At 43.1% G+C, this 26646-nt stretch overlaps 1 protein-coding gene across 3 annotated transcripts in view; it reads right to left on the minus strand.

Moving 5' to 3' along the window:
- The window catches only part of LOC139541977 (netrin-3-like), a 102391-nt gene that overhangs the window by 48940 nt on the left and 26805 nt on the right, over positions 1–26646 (minus strand). For all 3 annotated transcript variants that reach the window (XM_071346924.1, XM_071346925.1, XM_071346923.1), the window contains exon 2: positions 19680–20861. In XM_071346924.1, coding sequence (XP_071203025.1) covers positions 19680–20751 — 1072 coding nt within the window. In that variant the 5' untranslated portion in view covers positions 20752–20861. The remainder of the gene's footprint in view (positions 1–19679; positions 20862–26646) is intronic.

A 26646-nucleotide genomic window follows, 5' to 3' on the forward strand; every position in this document is an offset into this window, starting at 1 on the left:
CCAGTGATAAGACATTGCATTTATTTTACTTAACCTTTATTTAACGAGGCAAGTCAGTTAAGAACAAATGTTTATTGACATTGACGGCCTACCCTGGCCAAACCCTAACCCAGACGACACTGGGCCAATTGTGCGCCCCCCTATGGGACTCACAATCACAGCCAGTTGGGATACAGCCTGGAATCGAGCCAGAGTCTTTAATGACACCTTTAGCACTGATATGCAGTGGCTTAGACCACTGCGCCACTCGGGAGCCCCAATTAGCCTATTAAAATGTTTATCTTACTCCATAAAGCAATACGCAACAGAATATATAATTGAGTTACAGTAACAGGCAATCAAGAAATGTCTGAGAATGGAATTCTAAATACAAGTGTACTTAATTACTTCGTAAAATGAATGGATTCACATACAAGGCATAGAGCTTAAGTTACGTAGCATTAACAAGCATTACAAGGCATTATCATAAGCATGATCACAGAGGGATATAGAGAGACAAAGAAACCATGACTTGTGCCATGGCCCATAGCTCATGGGAGAGGGAAAATGAAAGAAAGAGTGAGTATCTCACCAGCGCAGATCGGGAACAAAAAAGAGAGAACAATGAATCTAAGACCCTTTTATAACAGTTGTTTGGATTGAAAATTGGATGTGTTGACCGATGGTATTACTGTAAAGTTAACCTCCAATCAGATATCTGACCTCCAGACCTGTAAAGACAACAGAACCTCTACTTGTTAGAAGTGTGACATTGGGGGATGGCAAGATAACACAGAGAATGCTTGCATATAGTGTAAAGAGTCACATTGGGGGCTGCCCTACACCTGCATGTCCGTGTGTGCCAGGCTGCAGGCAGGTCCATAATTCCCTGACCGGGGTATGGCCACAGGCACGCCTCTGCCTGTGTATGGGCTCTGTTCTGCTTGGCCTGGTCCAGCCACCTGCTCCAGAGCTCTGGAGGAGCCAGGTTACTTATCTTCTCATTAGGGCCAGGTCCAGTGTACACACACACACACGGAATCACGAATGCACACACACATAGGACCAAAACGAATGACCACACACTGAAGACAGCAGCTGAACACCAGACAGCAGAGAGACATGAGACCATATCAGACAACCATATTGACCAGAAACTAAAGATGGAAGACTAGATTATGTGAGTGTAGACTAAGGCTAGACACCTGACACTACTAGGGCCTAAAGGAAAACAACAGACCCCTTAAAGGATTCTCAACAGCCCCATATCTATCATTTATCTAAGAGAGACACTTCTGGCCCAGTAGCACAAGGAGGGGTGGGAGACACACACACACACACACACACACACACACACACACACACACACACACACACACACACACACACACACACACACACACACACACACACACACACACACACACACACACACACACACACACACACACACACCTCAGTGTCTCCCTTCCTCCCTCTTGACTCCCCCTCCCCTCATTTTGCGGTTAGCCACACAGCGTCGGCTTAAGAGCAAGTTCTCAGGAGTCCTTTAGAATTGGGAGTCCCTTAATTCCTTCCTCCTCCCCCTCTCCCTCCCTCCCTCCTTCTAATAGTATCACTTTCTTTTATACATCCTACTCTCTCTATCACTCGCTTTCTCTTTCTCTCTTTACATCCCACTTTATGCCTCACTTTCCCTTTTCCTCCCTCCCTCTGGATGGCACCAACAGGGCGAAGAGTTTGACAAGATAAGGCTGGAAGGTTGCCGGATTGGGGCATGTTGCCAGTGGGAGTCTGCTAAGCTCTGGTCTTTCTACTCCACTTCACCTCGCCACGTATAAACATTGTTATCTCTATCCCCTCTCTCTCGATTTCTTTCCACTGGAAAGAACCAGTGATCCTTAGACAGGCAGGGAACCTATTTTTTTATTGTATTTATTTCACCTTTATTTAACCAGGTAGGCAAGTTGAGAACAAGTTCAACATTTACAACATACAAGAACACAGAGTTACACATGGAGTAAAACATACATACAGTCAATAATACAGTAGAAAAATAAGTCTATATACAATGTGAGCAAATGAGGTGAGATAAGTGATGTAAAGGCAAAAAAAAGGCCATGGTGGCGAAGTAAATACAGTAAAAACACTGGAATGGTAGATTTGCAGTGGAAGAATGTGCAAAGTAGAAATAGAAATAATGGGGTGCAAAGGAGCAAAAATAAATAAATAAATAAATACAGTAGGGGAAGAGGTAGTTGTTTGGGCTAAATTATAGATGGGCTATGTACAGGTGCAGTAATCTGTGAGCTGCTCTGACAGCTGGTGCTTAATAAAGCTAGTGAGGGAGATAAGTGTTTCCAGTTTCAGAGATTTTTGTAGTTCGTTCCAGTCATTGGCAGCAGAGAACTGGAAGGAGAGGCGGCCAAAGGAGGAATTGGTTTTGGGGGTGACCAGAGAGATATACCTGCTGGAGCGCATGCTACAGGTGGGTGCTGCTATGGTGACCAGCGAGCTGAGATAAGGGGGGACTTTACCTAGCAGGGTCTTGTAGATGACTTGGAGCCAGTGGGTTTGGCGACGAGTATGAAGCGAGGGCCAGCCAACGAGAGCGTACAGGTCGGTAGTATATTGGGCTTTGGTGACAAAACGGATGGCACTGTGATAGACTGCATCCAATTTATTAAGATGGTGAGGAAGCGTTTGACAGTGATGAGTGGAGGTCGTTTGACCGCTGACCCATTACGGATGCAGGCAATGAGGCAGTGATCGCTGAGATCTTGGTTGAAAACAGCAGAGGTGTATTTAGAGGGCAAGTTGGTTAGGATGATATCTATGAGGGTGCCCGTGTTTACGGCTTTGGGTTGGTACCTGGTAGGTTCATTGATAATTTGTGTGACATTTTCGGGCATCAAGCTTAGATTGTAGGATGGCTGGGGTGTTAAGCATGTCCCAGTTTAGGTCACCTAGCAGCACGAGCTCTGAAGATAGATGGGGGGCAATCATTTCACATATGGTGTCCAGAGCACAGCTGGGGGCAGAGGGTGGTCTATAACAGGCGGCAACGGTGAGAGACTTGTTTTTAGAGAGGTGGATTTTTAAAAGTAGAAGTTCAAATTGTTTGGCTACAGACCTGAATAGTAGGACAGAACTCTGCAGGCTATCTCTGCAGTAGATTGCAACACCGCACCCTTTGGCCGTTCTATCTTGTCTGAAATTGTTGTAGTTAGGGATGGAGATTTCTGAATTTTTGGTGGTCTTTCTAAGCCATGATTCAGACACGGCTAGGACATCCGGGTTGGCAGAGTGTGCTAAAGCAGTGAATAAAACAAACTTAGGGAGGAGGCTTCTACTGTTAACATGCATGAAACCAAGGCTATTACGGTTACAGAAGTCATCAAAAGAGAGCGCCTGGGGAATAGGAGTGGAGCCAGGCACTGCAGGGCCTGGATTCACCTCTACATCACCAGAGGAGGAGTAGGATAAGGGTACGGCTAAAAGCTATGAGAATTGGTCGTCTAGGACGTCTGGAACAGAGAGTAAAAGGAGCAGGTTTCTGGGGGCGATAAAATAGCTTCAAGGTATAATGTACAGACAAAGGTATGGTAGGATGTGAATACAGTGGAGGTAAACCTAGGCATTGAGTGATGATGAGAGAGATATTGTCTCTAGAAACATCATTGAAACCAGGTGATGTCATCGCATGTGTGGGTGGTGGAACTGAAGGGTCGGATAAGGTATAATGAGCAGGGCTAGAGGCTCTACAGTGAAATAAGCCAATAAACACTAACCAGAACAGCAATGGACAAGGCATATTGACATTAAGGAGAGGCATGCTTAGTCGAGTGTTCATAAGGGTCCAGTGAGTAGTGAGGTTGGTTGGGGTCACGGCGATTCAGACAGCTAGCCGGGCCATGGCTAGCAAGCTGGCAGAGGATGGAGGACTGTTTTTAGCCACCTCGTGCATTTCCGTCAGTAGATTATTACATTTGTTTATTTACATATTAATATTACTATTACACAATCATGTTTGCTCCATGTAGGACTGATACGATGAGATGAGAAAGATAACTGTTTTGGAACAGCATCTCCAATGAGAATCAAGACAACATGTAAGCAATTCCGGGTGTCATTAGTATTCACCCTCCTTGGATTTTTTCACATTTTGTTGTGTGACAAAGTGGGATTGAAATGGATTTCGTTTTTATGTCATTGATCTACACAAAATATTCCATAATGTAGGGCCTCCCGGGTGGCGCAGTGGTCTAGGGCACTGCATCGCAGTGCTAGCTGCGCCACCAGAGTCTCTGGGTTCGCGCCCAGGCTCTGTCGCAGCCGGCCGCGACCGGGAGGTCCGTGGGGCGACGCACAATTGGCATAGCGTCGTCCGGGTTAGGGAGGGTTTGGCCGGTAGGTATATCCTTGTCTCATCGCGCTCCAGCGACTCCTGTGGCGGGCAGGGCGCAGTGCGCGCTAACCAAGGGGGCCAGGTACACGGTGTTTCCTCCGACACATTGGTGCGGCTGGCTTCCGGGTTGGAGGCGCGCTGTGTTAAGAAGCAGTGCGGCTTGGTTGGGTTGTGCTTCGGAGGACGCATGGCTTTCGACCTTCGTCTCTCCCGAGCCCGTACGGGAGTTGTAGCGATGAGACAAGATAGTAATTACTAGCGATTGGATACCACGAAAATTGGGGAGAAATGGGATAAAAAAAATAAAAAATAATAAAAATTAAAAAAAATTCATAATGTCAAAGTAAAAATACTGAAATATAGTCGTTTCAAAAGTATTAATGCCTTTTGTTAAGACAAGCCTAAATGAGATCAGGAGTCAAATTTGGCTTAACAAAACACATAATAAGTTACATGGGGTTGACATGGTTTTTGAATGACTACCCTTTCCTTTGTCCCCCATACATACAACATCTTTAGTCCCTCACTCAAGTATTGCATTTCAAGTACAGCTTCAACCACATAGACCAGCGAGCTTTTCGAAAGCCTTATAAAGGAGGGCTTAGATTGGTAGATGGGTACCAATAACAAATCAGACATTGAATATCTCTTTTAAGTGTGGTGAAGTTAATAATTATGATGTAGATTATGTATTAAACCACGCAGACACAACAAAGATAGAGTCATCCACTCATCCTTCTGAGCTGAGCTACAATAATGACCTAAATGACAGTGTGAAAAGAACAATACAAATATAAAGAATCAAAATATTCCAAACAGACATCCTGTATGCAAGAAGGCACTAAAGTAATACTGCAAAAAAAACACAGCACAGGAATACACTTTTTAGCTTAAATGCAAAGCCGCATCTTTGGGAAAATCCAGCACAACACATCAATGAGTAACTGCCTCCTTTTTTCAAGCATGGCGGTGGCTGCATCATGGTATGGGTATGCCTGACATTGACAAAGACTGGGAAGTTTTTCAGGATAAAAAGTTATAGGATGGAGCTAAGCACAGGCAAAATCTTAGAGGAAGACCTGCTTCAGTCTGCTTTCCACCAGACACTGGGAGAATAATTTGCCTTTCAGCAGGACAATAACCTGATAAAAGGCTAAATCTCCACTGGAGTTTTATACCAAGAAGACAGTGAATGTTCCTGAGTGGCCAAGTTAAAGTTTAGACTTAAATTTGCTTGAAAATCTATGGCAAGACTCGAAAATTGCTGTCTAGCCATCATCACCAACACCTTGACAGAGCTTGAAGAATTCTGAAAAGAATAATGGGCAAATATTGCACAATCCAGGTGCGGAAACTCTTGGAGACTCACCACACCAAAGAAGACTCACAGCCGTAATATGCTGCCAAAGGTGTTTCCAACATGCATTGACTCAGGGGGGTAAATACGTATCTAAATCAAAGTATTAGTGTTTTATTTTTCAATAATTTTCCTTCATTTTTCTTCCACTTTGACATTAGAGTATTTTGTGTAATGCAACAACATAACATACAAATCCAAGCGGGGTGAATACTTATGATACCCACTGCATTTGGCATTAGAGGACAAATGGAATGCGCAGGCTTTAGGTGGTGCTGGAAATTGTTTAGGAAAGATGGATCATATTCAGAGACATGAACTGTAAGCTGTGGGTCAGGTGAAGAAGTGAAGGGTTAAAGCGCTGAGGCAAATGGTAAAGGTAAGTTGTCAAGTAATAGTGACATGGGGGGTTATGCGTTGCAGTGAACGGAAAGTGGGACTATTAAGGACCGAGATATTCTAATGAAGAGAGAGAAAAAGAGAGTGAAAGAGAAGAGAGAGAGAAAGATGGGGACTAAAAAAAAGAGTGGGAGAAACAGAATAACGGTGTGTGGAAACAGAGAGAGAGAGAGCGAGAGAAAGAGAGAGAGAGAGAGAGAGAGAACGAGAGAAAGAGACGGGGAGAGAAAAAGATTGCAAAAAAGACAGAGAGAAGACTGGTGTGTTGAAATTGAGAGAGAGAGAGAAATTAGAAGAAAGAGAGACACAGACAGCCACATGTGGCGATGTGGTGGCCAGACCACCACGACCTCAAACAAGCAGATCGCCCAGCCAGATGGCACGAGGAAGAAAGGTGGTAAGGGGATGAAAAACAGAGAGACAGAAGGAAATTACAGATATAAAAATTTTAAAAAATCAGAATGTGTTGTTATATGGCTACAATTTTATTAACAATTTGATTGGCGGCAGGGCTGCTTAGTGGTTGCAGCACTGAGCCAGTAACTGAAAGGTTGCTGGTTTGTGTCCCCGAGCCGACTATGTGAAGAATCTGTTGATGTGCCCTTGAGCAAGGCACTTAACCCTAATTGCTCCTGTAAATCGCTCTGGATAAGAACATCTGCTAAAATGTAAATGTCATTCATGTTTAAAGTGTTATTTTATGATTGCTTACTAAAAAGCTATTGTTTAAAGACCCTAAAGCTATTGTTTACCTTTTATATTTCTAAATAGATCATGTCTATTTGTTCGGCCCGCAGCCCACCACTCAGAAGACGTGTTGGGTTAAATGCGAAAGACACATTTCAGTTGAAGGCATTCAGTTGTACAACTGACTAGGTATCCCCCCTTTCCCAATTGAACCCCCATATGGGCAGACCAACACCCTCCCTCCTCTCCCCACCACCTGGCTAGCATTGGAGCGACATATGTTCACAACACCTGGAGAACAGAAAACTGAAACGAACATTCTCAATGGGATCAGGTAATATCTCCTCTGTTTCAAAACCCATTCTGTATTGTGCCTACTGAACTTGACCCTGGTTTGATCTTTTCACAGCCAGTCTTCATCAATCCATCATCTCACTTCAACAGCTAAAGATAGATGTACCCCTACTACCTGTGTGACATTCTGAGCCTTGAATATACCAGTGTCTGTCCATCCCCTTTCCCCCACCAACCGCTTTTCATAGAGACATAGAAAGCCCTCTAGCAGAGAGAAGAGGCTGACAGTTTTGCACAGCAGTTAGAGAGAGAAACGGAAAAAGCAGAACTAGGTTTTGAGCATCCCAGTGGAGCTGTTCCATAAGGAGGGGAAAAGGGAAGGGAAGGGATGAGTCTTTAGCCTGAAACCTCCAGTGCTCCACATTTAAAAACCAGTCCGCAAATATCTGTATCTGTCCAGTCAAACACGACAGACACCGACACACTCGACACACATCTCAAAGATACTGTGTACACCTTCATAGGTACTGTAGATCAAGTATTCTAGAGTTTTAACTATAGACAGAGAGTATGTACAAACATACACAGAGACCAGAGGGGTACACTACAAAGCAGGATCAACACGTTAGCCAGCGATCGTTGATAAACAACCAGAAATAACTATTGATTTCCTGGTTCATTAAGAAAGATAAACGTTGTATTTTTGGTTGTTGAGTCAATTAGACCATTCCTTGCCCATTTCAAGCTAGTCCTTCTAAATCATTTAAATTCATTTCAGAACATTAAGTCAAGTTAGCTGGCTAACTCATTGATCCTGCTTTGTAGTACAGCGCTCAGCTATAGATTAGACTATGGACACACAGCCATCCAAAACACGGATGAAACAGCCTTGACAGCACAGATGGACAGATCTACGTTCCTCAGACAGATATGTTCTGCTCTCCATAGACCCACAGATTCTCCTGCCACGATGAACAATGGCTAGGAGCCCAAACCCACATATTTTAACAGGAACACTTTAAAAGGAATACTCCACAGAGACCTCAAACAGAAAAAAGTCCTAAACTGAAACATATTAGAGATATAGTACATTTTATGATATTAAGATGATAAAAAAATATATATATATATACATATTCAGCATAAAATAGTATACTCCATCCTTAAAAAACTTAACTCCCATAGAGTAAAATCTACGCTTGGGGAGGTCACAGACTTTGACAAGATTCAATTACGGCTCAGATCACCCCAATGGTGGTCACCTATGGTCGTGATTGCAAACATCTGTGGAACAGAGTGGGATGGGGGCATGGGAGTTTGGGCGGGTGGGCACGCTAGCTAGCTGGAGCCCCAGCCCGGCAGCTTGCCTTGGCACAGGGATGAAACGGCACATCTCAGATCACACTCCCAGATTATATAGTGTGTGGCTCACACAGACCCATACATACACAAAACGCATGTACGCACACGCAAACACACACCCCGCTGCCAGCATTCACAGAAGGTTCCCAGGGTTCCAACATTACTCTGCTGATGCTGTGGATATGACTGTCTTAAAATATTGTTTTTAGTGTTTTAGTGTCTTTTCTTGCTGCCATAAAACCAAATGCGTGGCTTAATAGAAAAAATAAACACCAATTAAACCTCGGCAAACCACTCAAATGAATCAGACACATCCAATCAACAATGTCAAACAATCCCAAAAGCTTCTGTAAAAACAGAGGAAAACCACTAAACTACCAAGCCTCCCACCAAAAATAAGGGAAACCTCTACTGCATCAAGCCCTTACCTGATGCCCCACTCAGACACACACACAAAGGCACTGTCAGCTTCACCATACATGCCCCCGACAGTGTCTCACACTAACCACCCAAAAGGCACCATTTCATAGGGCTGATGATTTCAGAACAACATTCCTCGTGATTATTTGAAACCACTGGAGGTATCCCCACCCCACAACCCTCCCTCGACCCAGCACAATTAATTTGGCCGACACGCTGTAAGTAGTTGAAGTGTCGGGTCCCAGCGAGCCCCGGGCGACAGCAGAGGTGAAAGCGGGAACATTGCAACATGCATGTAACAACAACACAGGTTGAGGCACTCAGAGAAAGCCAAAGGTGTCTGTCTGACACATGGACACTCACGGACACACCAGTGCCCTCTAGGGCCCAACATCAGAACTGACCCCTATGGGTCTCCCTCCAAAGGTGGAAATATGTAGACCTACACACACATACATACATCATGTCTAGAAGTGACTATAAGTTATTACATTCTAATGCGCTATGTTTTAAAAATTCTGTGTGACCTTGCAACCTGAACCGATGTGTTTGTGTGTGAAAATGAAGTAATTTCACGATCTGGTGTCTAAATGTCGTGTGATGAATATGTCGTGGGGCAGAAGAGGAGAGGTGACCAGGAGAGAGAGAGAAAGAAGGAGAAACGAGTTGCCTGTTTTGGCGTTTGGGGCTCCTTCAGAGTTTCCAGAGTTCAACACAGATATGTTTGCTTAGCACTTATAGCTCTGTCCCAGGGGATGTGTCTGTGCTGGGTTTGGGTACGACATAAGTAGAGCCCAACCAGACACACACACCCTCCTGGACGGCCCTGCTCTCTCCTGCAACCCATCTGTCAAATCCCCCTAATTTCAGCTAATAGTTTCCAAAAAAACAGAGGCCCACCAAAAATACTGAGCCCCCTTTGAAGACAGAAAGATTTTGTCAATAAAACTCACAAGTCTTTCTCCTCCACAATTCCCCTCTCTCTCTCTATAGAACACCTATTTCCAAGTCACGCTTGCCTCAATGTTGCTCTAGTGTACACTGAGTAAACAAAACATTAGGATCACCTGCTCTCCATGACATAGACTGACCACGTGAATTCAGGTGAAAGTTATGATCCCTTATTGATGTCACTTGGAGACAGGTTAAAGAAGGATTTTTAAGCCTGGTGACAATCGAGACATGGATTGTGTATGTGTGTCATTCAGAGGGTGAATGGGCAAGACAAAATATGTAAGTGCCTTTGAACGGGGTATGGTAGTACGTGCCAGGTGCACAGGTTTGTGTCAAGAACTGCAACACTGCTGGGTTTTTCACGCTCAACAATTTCCCGTATGTATCAAGACTAGTCACCACCCAAAGGACATCCAGCCAACTTGACAACTGTGGGAAGGAATGGAGTCAACATGGACCAGCATCCCTGTGGAATGCTTTCGACACCTTGTAGAGTCCATGCCCCGACGAATTGAGGCTGTTCTGAGGGCAAAAGGTAGGGGGGGTCAATTCAATATTAGGAAGGAATTAGAGCTGGGCGATTTGGACAAAATCCAAATTGTGATAAATATTTTTAAAAATTGCGATAATAATACATCTGCGATAAATTACGATAAAACAAATTGTGGGGAGGTGCAAAAATTGGGCAAAATGGACAAAATATCATATTGTGATAAATGTAACCATTTTGTTGGATAACAAGAAATACTACGATATACAGTTGAAGTCAGACGTTTACATACACTTAGGTTGGAGTCATTAAAACTGTTTTTCAACCACCCCACAAATTTATTGTTAACAAACTATAGTTTTGGCAAGTCGGTTAGGACATCTACTTTGTGCATGACAAAAGGAATATTTCCAACAATTGTTTACAGACAGATTATTTCACTTATAATTCACTGTATCACAATTCCAGTGGGTCAGAAGTTTACATTTCACTAAGATGACTGTGCCTTTAAACAGCTTGGAAAATCCCCCAAAATTTGGTCATGGCTTTAGAAGCTTCTGATAGGCTAATTGACATAATTTGAGTCAATTAGAGGTGTACCTGTGGATGCATTTCAAGGCCTACCTTCAAACTCAGTGCCTCTTTGTTTGACATCATTAAAAAAATCAAAAGAAATCAGCCAAGACCTCAGAAAACAAATTGTTGACCTCAACAAGTCTGGTTCAACCTTGCATGAAATTTCCAAACGCCTGAAGGTCCACGTTCATCTGTACAAACAATAGTATGCAAGTATAAACACCACGGTACCACGCAGCCGTCATACCGCTCAGGAAGGAAGAAATTATTTATTTCAGCTTTTATTTACCGCTCGGTCTCCTAGAAATTAACGTCTTTGGTGCAAAAAGTGCAAATCAATCCCAGAACAACAGCAAAGGACCTTGTGAAGATGCTGGAGGAAACCGATACAAAAGTGTCTATATCCACAGTAAAACGAGTCCTATATCGACATAACCTTAAAGGCCACTCAGCAAGGAAGAATCCACTGCTCCAAAACTGCCATAAAAAAGTCAGACTGCGGTTTAAAATAGAACTGTTTGACCATATTGATCATTGTTATGTTTGGATTCAAAAGGGGGAGGCTTGCAAGCCGGAGAACACCATCCCAACCGTGAAGCACAGGGGTGACAGCATCATGTTGTGGGGGTGCTTTGCTGCAGGAGGGACAGGTGCACTTCACAAAATAGATGACATCATGAGGGCGGGAAAGTATGTGAATATATATAAGCAACATCTCAAGACATCAGTCAGGAAGTTAAAGCTTGGTCGCAAATGGGTTTTCCAAATGGACAATGACCCAAGCATACTTCCAAAGTTGTGGCAAAATGCCCTGATCCAAAGCCCTGATCTCAATCCTATAGAAAATGTGTGGGCAGAAATGAAAATGTGTGCGAGCAAGGAGGCCTACAAACCTGACACCAGCTCTATCAGGAGGAATGGGACAAAATTCCCCCAACTTGTTTTGGGAAGCTTGTGGAAGGCTACCCGTAACGTTTGACCCAAGTTTTACAATTTAAAGGCAATGCTACCAAATACAAATTGAGTGTATGTAAACTTCTGACCCACTGGGATTGTGATGAACGAAATAAAAGCTGAAATAAATAATTCTCTCTACTATTATTCTGACATTTCACATTCTTAAAATAAAGTGCTGATCCTAACTGACCTAAGACAGGGAATTTATACTCTGAGTAAATGTCAGGAATTGTGAAAAACTGATCGACCGGTTGGTGACCACTGGTCAACACTAATGAGAAGGAATAGCAAGAGGGAAGAGCAAAAGGACTGGCTGGCTAAAGAGCTAACCTGGGCAGGGCAGGGTAGGGGTGAGCAGGGCTATCACAAGTAGAGAGCCAGGATTGGAGGGCTACAAAGTCATAGAATAAATAGTTATGGTCAGAGTCAACAGTCAAAGTCTTTTTTATTGTTGTCAAAAGTCAAATTAAACAGTCACCTTCATTACATGTCGTTGCATCACACTGTCATACCATGACCTGCCAGTCAGGCTCTCATACCACCATATCATCTCGGTAATACATCTTTGTAACTCTGTGCTACCAGCATGCCATAGCCATATCATCACTGTCACATCAATGCCAACTCACCATCCCTATCGCTGTAAGTAAACTAACTCTTGTTATTCACCTGTTCCCAACCACATTTTATCTTTTGGCTCAGACACTAGAGAGACCAGACTATTTTTCCCATTATGTCTGTTTTAGAAAAACAGTCCCTCTCAACATCTCCTACATGGGCTTCTTACTGCAAACTGCTCAGGCTCATGCTTGTGGCCGGGCAGGGAGCATTTGTGAGCTGGTTTTTGTCTGCAGACGGTTCCTGGGCCTGACGAAAGCCCAGACAGTAATCTCGGCAAGGCGCATGTCAAACATTAGCGAGATCCATGAAAACTCAAACAGGACTAGAGAGACAGCTCGGCTTGACTCACACCACAGAACAAATTCTTGATTCAGTTCAGAACCAGGAGGTGGATTAAAAGTATATTTTAATAACCTTGAAGAAGTTTTAAACGCTATGGGGCACGATGCATGCTTCACAAAAACGAAAGGCGATGGTATCAATGGCAAAAAAATTGTTTTTGTTTGAATATAATAAAACACATTTACTTCATGGTAGTCAGTAAGGGGGGGGGGGGGGGGGTTGGATTCTTCTGTTGGTCAGTCTCTCTTTCTGCCCACCTGCTCCTGACACCCCATTCCCCTCCTTGAACTCCCCTTTAAACCCAGCATCCCCCGGGGCATCTCCCCATCAGCTTAACCTTGTCATCACCCCACAGAGGATCCACAGAGGATCATGACCTCAGCTTCAAGTTCCTCGGTGTCCACTTCACCAACAAACTAACATGGTCCAAGCACACCAAGACAGTCGTAAAGAGGTTACGACAAAACCTATTCCCCCTCAGGAGACTGAAAAGATTTGGCATGGGTCCTCAGATCTTCAAAAGTTTCTACAGCTGCACCATTGAGAGCATCCTGACTGGTTGCATCACCACCTCGTATGGCAACTGCTCGGCCTCCGACCGCAAGGCACTACAGAGGGTAGTGCGTACGGTCCAGTACATCACTGGGGCCAAGCTTCCTGCCATCAAGAATCTCTATACCAGGCGGTGTCAGAGGAAGGCCCTAAAAATGGTCAAAGACTCGAGCAACCCTAGTCAAAGACTGTTCTCTCTGCTACCGCATAGCAAGCAGTACCGGAGCGCCAAGTCTAGGTCCAAGAGGCTTCTAAACAGCTTCCACCCCCAAGCCATTAGACTACTGAACATCTAATCAAATGGCTACCCAGACTACTTGCATTGCCCCCCCCCCCTCATGCTTTTACGCTACTGCTACTCTCTGTTATTATCTATGCTTAAGTCCCTTTAATAACTCTACCGAAATGTACACAATACTGTTCAAAAGTTTGGGGTCATTTCGAAATGTTATTGTTTTTGAAAGAAAAGCAATTTTTTTGTCCATTTAAAATAACATCAAATTGATCAGAAATACAGTGTAGACATTGTTAATGTTGTAAATCACTATTGATAGCTGGTAACGGCAGATTTTTTATGTAATATCTACTGTACATAGGCATACAGAAGCCCATTATCATCAACCATCACTCCTGGGTTCCAATGGCACGTTGTGTTAGTTAATCCAAGTTTATCATTTTAAAAGGCTAATTGATCATTAGAAATACATTTTGCAATTATGTTAGCACAGCTGAAAACTGTTGTGTTGATTAAATAATCAATTAAACTGGCCTTCTTCAGACTAGTTGAGTATCTGGAGAATCAGCGTTTGTGGGTTCGACTACAGGCTCAAAATGGCCAGAAACAACAACAAATTCTGAAACTCGTCAGTCTCTTCTTGTTCTGATAAATGAAGGCTATTCCATGCGAGAAATTACCAAGAAACTGAAGATCTCATACTACTCTGTGTAGTACTCCCTTCACAGAACAGCGCAAACTGGCTCTAACCAGAATAGAAAGAGGAGTGGGAGGCCCCGGTGTACAATTGAGCAAGAGGACAAGTACATTAGAGTGTGTAGTTTGAGAAACAGATGCCTCACACGTCCTCAACTGGAAGCTTCATTAAATAGTACCCGCAAAACACCAGTCTCAACATCAACAGTGAAGAGGTGACTCCAGGATACTGGCCTTCTAGGCAGAGTTACAAAGAAAAAACCATTTCTCAGACTGGCCAATAAAAATAAAAGATTAAGATGGGCAAAAGACCACAGACACTGGACAGAGGAAGAAAAACTGAAAAGATGCTGGAGGAGTGGTTGACGCCATCTGTCAAGCATGGTGGAGGCAATGTGGTGGTCTGGGGTTGCTTTGGTGGTGGTAAAGTGGGATATTTGTACAGGGTAAAAGGGATCTTGAAGAAGGAAGGCTATCACTCCATTTTGCAACGCCATGCCATCGTGTGAACAGCGCTTAATTGGAGTCAATTTCCTCCTACAACATAAAAATGACCCGAAGCACAGCTCCAAACTATGCATGAACTACTTAGGGAAGAAGCAATCAGCTGGTATTCTGTCTACAATGGAGTGGCCAGCACAGTCACCAGATCTCAACCCTATTGAGCTGTTGTGGGAGCAGCTTGACCGTATGGTACGTAAGAAGTTCCCATCAAGCCAATCCAATTTGTGGGAGGTGCTTCAGGAAGCATGGGGTGAAATCTCTTTAGATTACCTCAACAAATTGACAACTAGAATGCCAAAGGTCTGCAAGGATTTTTGCTGCAAATGGAGGATTCTTTGATGAAAGCAAAGTTTGAAGGACACAATTATTATTTCAATTAAAAATCATTATTTTATATGTCTTGACTATATTTACTATTATTTTTGCAACTAATTTCATGTATGTTTTCATGGAAAACAAGGACATTCTAAGTGACCCCAAACTTTTGAACGGTAGTGTATATTACCTCATTTACTTCGACTAACCGGTGCCCCCGCACATTGACTCTGTACCGGTACCCTCGCTATTGTTATTTTACTGCTGCTCTTTAATTACTTAATTTCTTATTTTTTTAGCTATTTTTCTTAACTTTATTGTTGGATAAGGGCTTGTAAGTAAGCATTTCACTGTAAGGTCTACACTGTAAAGTCTATTGAGCAATGTAGGGTTGGGGATGGGTTGCATTTGGCATTTGGCATTAAGTAACTCCACAAGAACATTTCACCCTCATCTTGACTTGTGTCAGCAGCAAGTCATCTGGTGTATTCAGGCAGCACACACATCTAGCCTTAATGTAGTCAAATCTCATTTTAACTATCTCTTTCTCTATCTGCAATGCTGAGAACATTACAGCAACTTCGGAGAGAACACAGATTGAGAATGAATCAAAGGAACTTTTCGATAGCATTAGGGAAAGATTTGTTGAAAATGAGAGAAAATGTTCTCACTTGGGAGATTATAAATAGTCATAGGGAAAATGACTAATTCATGTGTTGCTTTCAAATGTTTTGTCCATAAATAAATACAAAATATTGTTATGCTACTTGTCATATAAAGGAACTGCCAAATGTAATTCAACAATTAGCTAATTATTCACAGGCTTTTGGGAAGACAATGCAGAGAAGGGAGAAAGCGAGAGAGGGAGCGAGAGAGAGAGAGGGAGAGGGAGATGGAGAGAGGGAGAGAGACCCAGAATCCCAGACAGACGTGTGTTTGTGTTGGGCCCGTCTCGCCTCACAATTCCACTGATGGGTAGGTGTGCAACAGGGCCCAATCCCCATCCCACTCTCATTCCGTCATTAGGAATTCTGAGACACATTCAGGTGCTTGTCACTGGCAGAGAATAACTCCTTCACACAAAGGGAGGTTGGGAATGGTGAAGAGAGGGAGAAAGCAAGACAGGATGAGAGAGAGGTGAAGAGGTGGAGAGAGAGAGAAAAAGACCCAGAATGGTGTAGCGAGAGAGAGAGCGAGACAGGATGAGAAGGAGAGAGAAATAAGTACGGATATACACAGTGTACAAAACATTAGGAACACCTTCCTAATGAGTTGCACCCCTTTTGCCCTCAGAACAGCCTCCATTCGTCTACAAGGTGTCGAAAGCGTTCTACAGGGATGCTGGCCCATGTTAACGCCAATGCTTCCCACAGTTGTGTCAAGTTGGCTGGATGTCCTTTGGGTGGTGGACCATTCTTGATAAGCACGGGAAACTGTTGAACATGAAAAACTTCACACACTCTAACCGGTGCGCCTGGCTCCTACTACCATACCCCATTCAAAGGCACTTAAATCGCGTGTCTTGCCCATTTAAACTCTGAATGGCACACATACACAATGCATGTCTCAATTGTCTCAAGCCTAAAAATACTTCTTTAACCTGTCTCTTCCCCATTGACCTACACTGATTGAAGTGGATTTAACAGGTGACATCAATACGGGATCATAACTTTCACCTGGTCAGTCTATGTCATGGAAAGTGCAGTATAATGAAGAGAGTAGACCCCACTCTGTCGCATTAAATGTGCATGGTCCTTTCAACATGATGAAAATTGAAATGAGTATTCGCACAGACCAGACAATTGAATGATGTTTCTATAACGATTTGTACAAAGTTGCAAGATACCAATGTATGGTAAATCCAATCAACAGACCATCACAAAACGACTTCTATTAAAACTGAGTACTGAAGAATTCCCACCCATGCTTACACAGTCATTGTAAGAATATGTATGGGTGTGTATAAATTGTATAATAAATATAATATATAATACATTTCTAGTTACGGGGGTGAGTTCTCCATTAACAAAACCTAATTCTTTAATAATTTTTTGTCTTTCTTCCCCTTTTGTGCGTATTCATGTACCTTACTGTCAATGGATAATATAGAAATTGATGTTGACACTAGCACACACAGTGCATTTGAAAAGTATTCAGATCCTTTTTCCACATTTTGCTACATTACAACCTTATTCTAAAATTGATTAAAATGTATATTTTCCTTATCAATCTACACACAATAACTGTTACGGTAGTCCTCCTCCTCTTCAACCGAAGAGGAGGAGTAGTGATTGAACCAAGGCGCAGCTTTGTGAAATGACATGATTTAATAAAGACACGACCAAACAACTAAGACAGAAAACGAACTAGACTTGAATTAACTAACAAAATAACAAAACGAATGTGTAGACAAACCTAGACATACGAACTTACAATAAAACACGAAGAACGCACGAACAGGGAAAAATAGACTACACAAAAATGACGATGTACAAACATACCGAACAGTCCCGTATGGTGCAAACACTGAAACAGGAGACAACCACCCACAACGAACACTGTGAAACAACCTACCTAAATATGACTCTCAATTAGAGGAACGCCAAACACCTGCCTCTAATTGAGAGCCATACCAGGCAACCCTTAAACCAACATAGAAACAGACAACATAGAATGCCCACCCAAACTCACGTCCTGACCAACTAACACATACAACAAACTAACAGAAATAGGTCAGGAACGTGACAATAACCCATAACGACAAAGCAAAAACAGATTGATAGACATTTTTGCAAACGTATAAAAAATAAAAAATGAACTGAAATATAACATTTACATAAGTATTTAGACCTTTTACTGAGTACTTTGTTGAAGCATCTTTGGCATCGATTACAGCCTCGAGTCTTCTTGGGTATGATGCTACAAGCTTGGCAAACCTGTATTTGGTGAGTTTCTCTCATTCCTCTCTGCAGATCCTCTCAAGCTCTGTCAGGTTGGATGGGGAGCATTGCTTCACAGCTATTTTCAGGTTTCTCCAGAGATATCCGATCGGGTTCAAGTGTGGGATCTGGCTGGGCCACTCAAGGACATTCAGAGACTTGTCCCGAAGCCACTCCTGCGTTGTTTTGGCTGTGTGTTTAGGACCGTTATCCTGTTGGAAGGTGGACCTTCACCCCAGTCTGAGATCCTAAGTGCTCTGGAACAAGTTTTCATCAGGACCTCTCTGTACTTTGCTCCATTCATCTTTCCCTCCATCTTGACTAGTCTCCCAGTCCCTGCCGCGGAAAAACATCCCCAAGGCATGATGCTGCCACCACCATGCTTCACCGTAGGGATTGTACCAGGTTTCCTCCAGCCGTGACGCTTGGAATTCAGGCCAAAGGGTTCAATCTTGTTTCTCATGGTCTAAGAGTCTTTAGGTGCATTTTGGCAAACTCCAAGCGGGCTGTCATGTGCCTTTTACTGAGGAGTGGCTTTCATCTGGCCACTACCATAAAGGCCTGATTGGTGGAGTGCTGCAGAGATGGTTGTTCTTCTGGAAGGTTATCCCATCTCCACAGAGGAACTCTAGAGCTCTGTCAGAGTGACCATTGGGTTTTTGCTCACTTCTCTGACCAAGCCCCTTCTCCCCCGATTGCTCAGTTTGGCCGGTCGGCCAGCTCTAGGAAGAGTCTTGGTGGTTCCAAACGTCTTCCATTTAAGAATGATGGAGGCCACTTTGTTCTTGGGGACCTTCAATGATGCAGAAATGTTTTGGTACACTTCCCCAGATCTGTGGCTCGACACAATCCTGTCTCGGAGTTCTACGGATAATTCTTTCGACCTCATGGCTTGGTTTTTTCTCTGACATGCACTGTCAACTGTGGGACCTTATATAGACAGGTGTGTGCCTTTCCAAATCATGTCCAATCAATTGAATTTACCACAGGTGGACTCCAATTAAGTTGTAGAAACATCTCTAGGATGATCAACGGAAACAGGATGCACCTGAGTTCAGTTTCGAGTCTAATAGCAAAGGGTCTGAAAACTTTCGAGTCTAATAGCAAAGGGTCTGAAAAAGTTTGTAATTTGCAAAAAATGTCGAAAAACCTGTTTCACTTTGTCATTGTGTGTAGATCGCTGAGGAAAATGTTTTATTTAATCAATATTAAAAGAAGGCTGTGACGTAACACAACGTGGAAAAAGTAGAGGGGTCTGAACACTTTCCCGAAGGCACTGTATAAGCATGCTGATGTCATTGGCATTGAGAGACCGAGTCAGATCTGCCTTTGTGTGCCCATGTCACTGATTTAAGTGGGCAAAGCTGATGGCATCTCTTTGTAAAACCATACTAACATTATGAATGCTACTATATTAGGAATTACTATGTCTATTTACAGTGCACATACCTGCTAACCAACAAGGGTCAACAATAAAGAATTGATCCCAAAAATAAATAATGGAAAATAAGAGAGTGAAAAGAGTGGAAAAGCGCAGAATCTAAAATAACAATCAACACCGATAGAAAATGCTGAATAGACCTGGGACTCACGTAAACACTCGTTGGCCTCACGGGCGCTGGCCCTCTGCCACGGCCGGTCGTAGTGGAAGGGCTTGCAGTGGTCGCACTCGGGCCCCTCCGTGTTGTGCTTGCAGTCGCACACCAGCTTGCCCTCCTTGTCCTTGAGGCAGCGTGAGGCGTGCCCATTGCACTTACACCTCCCACCCACCTGGAAGTCCCCCACCGCGTAGAAGTACGCCGGCAGAGACGTGGACGGTACCATTGGGTCCTCATCCGGCTGGCCTCCCCTGTCCATCCCCCCCACTTCTCCTGCCCCTATTTCGCGAGGCAGCTGGGGCCGGCTGAAGACCACACGGATGTCGGTGACTGATACCCAGTCCTGGAGCACAGGGCTGTTGTCAAAGTCTTTCCCGGAGGGCCGCCCGTCCAGAGTGCTGAAGGCAATGAGCCCTCCGGAAAGGGGGTAGAGGTCAGTGTGGCCGTCGGTACAAAGGGCCTCCTGCTCATTCTGCTTTGTGATGGCCGCCTTGTTAGGCCGGTTGTACATGCGCCGGCACTGGGACGAATAGTACTGGTAAGGCGTCCAGCTCTTGCCGTAGTCCATGCTCTTGTAGATTGCCAGTGACTCTGGGCGGGGCGAGCAGAACTGCAAGCTGACGTAGGTGATTTCAAACTTCTTTCCCAGCGACAGGGTGAGGTTGACGTTGTTTGGCGAGGTGTGCAGATTCTCCGACTGCCAGCAGGTGAGGTTGTGGGCCGAGTTGAGGTCGGTGAGGTAGGAGGGCGGGTGGGCACGCCATGGGTCCGCTGCGTCGCAGATCTGGCAGGTGCCCACTGAAGGCCGCTCCTCAATGCGCTCCACCATGCTACAAGAGCGCGACGACGTCGGCCAGCCGCACACGCTGGACACGGCCACCTCCTTGCCAAAGGCGGCGTTGATGAACTCGGGGATGCAGCGGCGGGCGGCGCCTGCGTCATCGTAGCAGGGGTCTGGGGGCATCTGTTGCCCAGCAAAGGGGTTGGCGGCACCGTGGGGGGAGGCGGGGGAGGCAGAGCGTGCCAGGAGGCACAGTCCCAGCAAGCACCTCCAGCCTTCCCTCATCCTGCAGAGTGTCTATGCGAGGGAGTGTGTGTGTGTGAGGGGGAGTGGAAGGAGAGAATCCCAGCTCACAGACCCTTCCTTTAGGGTGACCGTGACCACCGCAGTCTGTCCTGTGAAACAGAGACAAGAGAGAGAAAAGCACGAAAGAGATCAGTGCCATCGTTGCCATAAAAGGATTCAAAGCAACAAGCAACATTTTTGACACCTGCTTATTGATGAAAATATTCACAGTTCAGTAATGTAGTTATTCTCATGTCATTGTTGACACGTCCATTTGTCCCAAACACACCCAGTCATCTTATTGTCGTCAATTCAATCCTACTATATGTGCAATCTTACTCATATGAGCTAAATATCACGTTTGTGACATTTCAAAACACCTCAGAACCTTATGATGAGTAATGGAGTGTTTTCATTAACTAAAACCCTGCAAAAGAGAGAAAGAGAGAGAGGAGAAGGAGGAGCGAGAGAGTGAGAGAAGGAAAGAGAAGAGAGAGATGGGGGAAGAGAGAGTAAGAGAAGGAGAAAGAGAATAACCATATAAAGAGAGACGTTGGGGGCCGGATTGGAGCGACTGTGTCCTGAATTTCAATGGCGCTACTCTTTCAGCACCTCCATTCAGTTCGTGGCGAGGCATTTTGGTCATACTTCAGCAGCGCACGCGGCAGAAGTCACCCAATAATCCCCCCCGTTCAAAATATGCAGGCAGAGCCATCAGCCGCACGTGACCTTAGCCAATACCCAATTCAACAGTTTAAAAAAACGCTGACCTAAAAAGGATCTAAAGAGGAACAAGTAATGTGCCTTGCTTTGGAGGTATTAACCACTTATCGTTGTCAATCCAGCTTTACAGAGTAGGACTGTAGTGGAATAACTAGCTGCACACGGTGTTAAACACAACATAGTATTTATTTCCCCATTTGGCAATTGCAACGTTATATGCCTATTGAACATGAAACATTGAACATATACCATGGTAGCTGCTATATGTAGGCTACGATGGCGCCAATGGGTTCTTTACAGACTCCATTGGCAGAGCTGGCTGTAACATTGGTTTGGACTGAAAGTTCTCCATAAATCTCAGCGTTTACATTCACACTAATAATTCAATATGAAACTGATTATGGCAGTAGTCAGAGTACGGAAATAGTAATGTAAACACCTTACTCTGCTCGTCTTAAATCGGCGTGAGGTCAAAATCGAAATAAGCATATGCCGATTTAAAACAGCTGATTTTCTGAGCAATCTTTCGAATTAATAGGACACGTAAACAGCTTCAAAAGTAGTTCCAGTGGGGTGTTTGATCTGCGCAAGCCTCCCTCTTATACACGAGTGAAGTGAATTCGGAAAAAACTGAAAGTATGCATCTTCAAAATAGTTTTCACATACAAACTTTATTTCCAACATGGTCACTGTTATAGAAAGTCACTGTGGTGGCAATTTTCTGCATTTATCAAAAGTCCCATCAGACTGATTTCGGATGTGTGAGAGAGAGCGAGAGACGTGGGGCAGAGAGAGAAATAGAGGGAGAAAATCAACTGATCCAATTTCCAAATTGAAATGTTCCCAATGAGATTTCAACCTTTATTCACCCACGCTAAAAGTCAGCCGGAAGTTAATTGAATTCCCAATGTTTTCAACGATCTAAAAGCGCAACCAATCTCCAATGGAAAACAATGTCTGATTTTTGGTTTAGTTGTCGCCTAAATGTGTTATCACTGCACTTTCAACCACTTAAAAGCACAACAAAGTTCTGATGGGAATACTGTGTCAGATATTTTGTATTTATAGAACAACGTAATGTGTTATCACTGTGCTTTATCCAATAGCAACACCAAATGACCTGGATTGCAGGTGATATTACATTAGAAGTACATAGTGCAAGTGATCAACGCTGTTTGAGATTCTGCACTGATTATTATAGCAATTGTGAAGATCTCCACAGACCTGTGCCCTTTGCATGCTTTCTTGAAAAGGCACACTTCCTATGATTACCGTAAAACTTAAATTAATAGCCTGGGCTATTATTTACTTAAATCACTTAATTCACTTAATTCAACATGCGCTTATTAGAGACAGGCTTCTATTGGGGCCAGGTATCCATTTCCTTAATGCACACAAATTTTGCTCATTTGCATAGTTAATTGTTTAACTCAAGCATTCACTTCCAGCATGTATATACATTTCTTCATTTCCTGCACTAAACTGTTAAAAACCAGCAAAAGATATAAAATGAATCACTAACCTTGACCAACATCATCAGATGACAGTCTTATAACATCATGTTACACAATACACTTATGTTTTGTTCGAAAATTTGCATATTTTGAGCTGCAAACCGTGGTTATACGTTTTGAATATGTAGCATCGATTCACCAAATTATCCGGAGATATTTTGGACAGTCACCTAATCTGACCAAAGAACTCATCATAAACTTTACTAAAAAATACATGTTGGACAGCAAATGAAAGATACACTAGTTCTTAATGCAATCGCCGTGTTAGATTTTTAAAAATAACTTTACCATAACAAACAGCTTACGTTATAGCGAGACAGCGCCCGCAAAAAGGAAACATTTTCCACAGAAATACAAAATAACATCATAAATGGTTCTTACTTTTGCTGAGCTTCCATCAGAATCTTGTACAAGGAGTCCTTTGTCCAGAATAAATCGTTGTTTGGTTTTAGAATGTCCTGTTCTCCTGTCGAATTAGCAACCTTAGCTAGCCAAGTGGCGCGAAAATGTCCATCTTCACCTAACGCAGAGAACGGAAAACTCCAAAACTCCCGATAAACGTTGAATAATCTGATAAAACTATATTGAAAAAACATACTTTACGATGATATTATCACATGTATCAAATAAAATCAAAGCCGGAGATATTAGCCGTCTATACCGAACGCTTTTCAGAAGCCAATGCTGATGTCCTTCACGCTCCTTGGTAGACATAGGAAATTGTGGTCACGTCATTCCAAGAGCTCTTGTTCGACCTCAGATCAAGCTAGACACCCCATTCCACCTCCCAATGCCTGTTGACATCTAGTGGAAGGCGTATGAAGTGCATGTATATCCATAGATTTCAAGCAATTGAATAGGAAGGCCCTGGAACAGAGCCTCGATTTCAGATTTTTCACTTCCTGTCAGGAAGTTTGCTGCAAAATGAGTTCTGTTTTACTCACAGATATAATTCAAACGGTTTTAGAAACTTGAGAGTGTTTTCTATCCAATAGTAATAATAATATGCATATTGTACGATCTAGAATAGAATACGAGGCAGTTTAATTTGGGCACGATTTTTTACAAAGTGGAAACAGCGCCTCCATATTGACAAGAAGTTTAAAATTCTTCAGGATCGGTGTCCCGTCCACGGGACAGTTGAGCTAACGTAGGCTAATGTGATTAAAGGTCTTACTCACATCGGCTGCGGCGAGCATGATCACACAGTCTTCCGGGACAGCTGGTGCTCTCATGCATGTTTCAGTGTTATTTTTCTCGAAGCGAGCATAGCATAAGTAATTTAGCTCGTCTGGTTGGCTCGTGTCACTGGGCAGCTCTCGGCTGTGCTTCCCTTTGTAGTCTGTAATGGTTTGCAAGCCCTGCCACATCCGACAAGTGTCAGAGCCGTGTAGTACGATTCGATCTTATTCCTGTATTGACGCTTTGCCTGTTTGATTGTTCGTCGGAGGGCATAACGGTATTTCTTATAAACTTTGGGTTAGAGTCCCGCTCCTTGAAAGCGGCAGCTCTAGCCTTTAGCTCAGTGCGGATGTTGCCTGTAATCCATGGCTTCTGGTTGGGGTATGTACATATGGTCACTGTGGGGATGACGTCATCTATGCACTTATTGATGAAGCCAATGACTGATGTGGTGTACTCCTCAATGTCATCGGAGGAATCCCGGAACGTATTCCAATCTGTGCTAGCAAAATAGTGCTGTAGCTTAGCTTCTGCTTCACCTGACCACTTTTTTATAGATCTAGTCACTGGTGCTTCCTGCTTTAATTTTTGCTTTTAGGCAGGAATCAGGAGGATAAAATTATGGTCAGATTTGTATGCATCTCTGTTTGTGGAGTAAAGAGATTTGTTTCCTTTGGTTGCACATTTAACATGCTGATAAAAATGTGGTAAAACGGATTTAAGTTTCCTTACATGAAAGTCCCTGGCTACTTTTCTTGTTTGCATATGGCAGAATACAGCTCATTCAATGCTCACTTAGTGCCAGCCTCTGACTGTGGTGGTACGTAAAACAGCTACAAAAAATACAGATGAAAACTCTCTAGTTAGATACTGTGGTCTACAGCTTATCATGAGATACTCTCCCTCAGGCGAGCAATAGCTCGAGACTTCCTTAGATATCGTGCACCAGCTGTTATTTACAAAAATACATCGTCCGCCGCCCCTTGTCTTACCAGACGCCTCTGTTCTATCCTGCCGGCACAGTGTATAACCAGCCAGCTATATGTTGATTTTGTCGTCGTTCAGCCACGACTCCGTGAATCATAAGATATTACAGTTTTGAATGTCCTGTTAGTAGTTTAATCTTGCGAGTAGGTCATCGATTTTATTCTCCAAAGATTGCACATTTGCTGGCAGAATGGAAGGAAGTGTTTATTTTTCCGATCGCCCACGAATTTTCAGAAGGCAGCCTGCCCTCTGACCCCTTTTTCTCCGCCTAAACTTCACGCAAATCACGGGGATCTGGGCCTGTTCCCGAGAAAGCATTATATCGTTCGCGTCGGGCTCATCAGACTCGGTAAATGAAAAAAAGGATTCTGCCAGTCTGTGGTGAGTAATCACAGTCCTGATGTCTTGAAGTTATTTTCGGTCATAAGAGACGGTAGCGGCAACATTATGCACAAAATAAGTATTAAAAAAAAGTTACAAACAATGCAAATAAACAAACAAAAAAACATAATCGGATGGGGCAGAAAAAGGCAGAAAAACTTCTGCCTTCTTCTCTGGCACCATTTCCACAAACTTCAAAGTGTTTCCTTTCAAATCTTATCAAGAACATCCATATCCTTGCTTCAGGTCCTGGGTATGTCATTTTAGGCGAAAATTAGTCTAAAAACTTAGGCTTAGCTAAAAAAAACTTAGGCTTAGCTAAAAATTTAGGCTAAAAACTTTTGTTTTTGGTTTGGTTGGAGATGTGAATCAAACGTATAATTTAGCAACTTGTCAACAAGTTAATAGGCTATTTATTTACATTATTGAATTTGAAAGTGATATTGAATTGTGTTTGGTTGTCAAGACAACCAAATATCAACATTTGAAGGAGATTAATCATTTGTTCCACTGACTTAGTTCAGTTTGTCTACAAATGAATAATTGATATGTTAGATTCACGTCTCCATCTCAAACAAGAATTCAAGTTAAAGACTAGGACTAAATCCAATCACACTTTGATTTGCTTTAGTCCTATTCTCGAAATTTGATGTTTGGTTGAGATGGAAATGTTAATCCAACATATTAATGATTAACTTGAAGATTACATTTGAAAACAACCAATGCTATAGGCCTACATGTATTGTCTATTTTTAATTGAACCTTGGGTTGAATTGAAACAATAACTGTTGATGACTTTGCAAATGCTGTATAGGTCTAAATAGTATAATTATGATATGACTTATAAAGTACTGTTATGTTTCATTTGCTCTGTTAAACTTACCCTTTTGAATGATTTCAATAGCAACTGTGACTATATTTAGGTATTAAGAGATCTCTCAATGGTAGTAGTCAGTGACAAATATCAAAGCTGGGCTTGGTTAAAACCCTGGATGGGAGACCAAAGGATTGCTGTAGATAGATCAACATAGGTCCCTAACAATGTTGTAGTTCTAAAAAAGGCCAAGCATTCAGATATAGAATTTCTATAGGCACCACTAGTTTGTCA

The sequence above is a fragment of the Salvelinus alpinus genome, chromosome 17, assembly GCF_045679555.1.
Source record: "Salvelinus alpinus chromosome 17, SLU_Salpinus.1, whole genome shotgun sequence".
Lineage (NCBI taxonomy): Eukaryota > Metazoa > Chordata > Actinopteri > Salmoniformes > Salmonidae > Salvelinus > Salvelinus alpinus.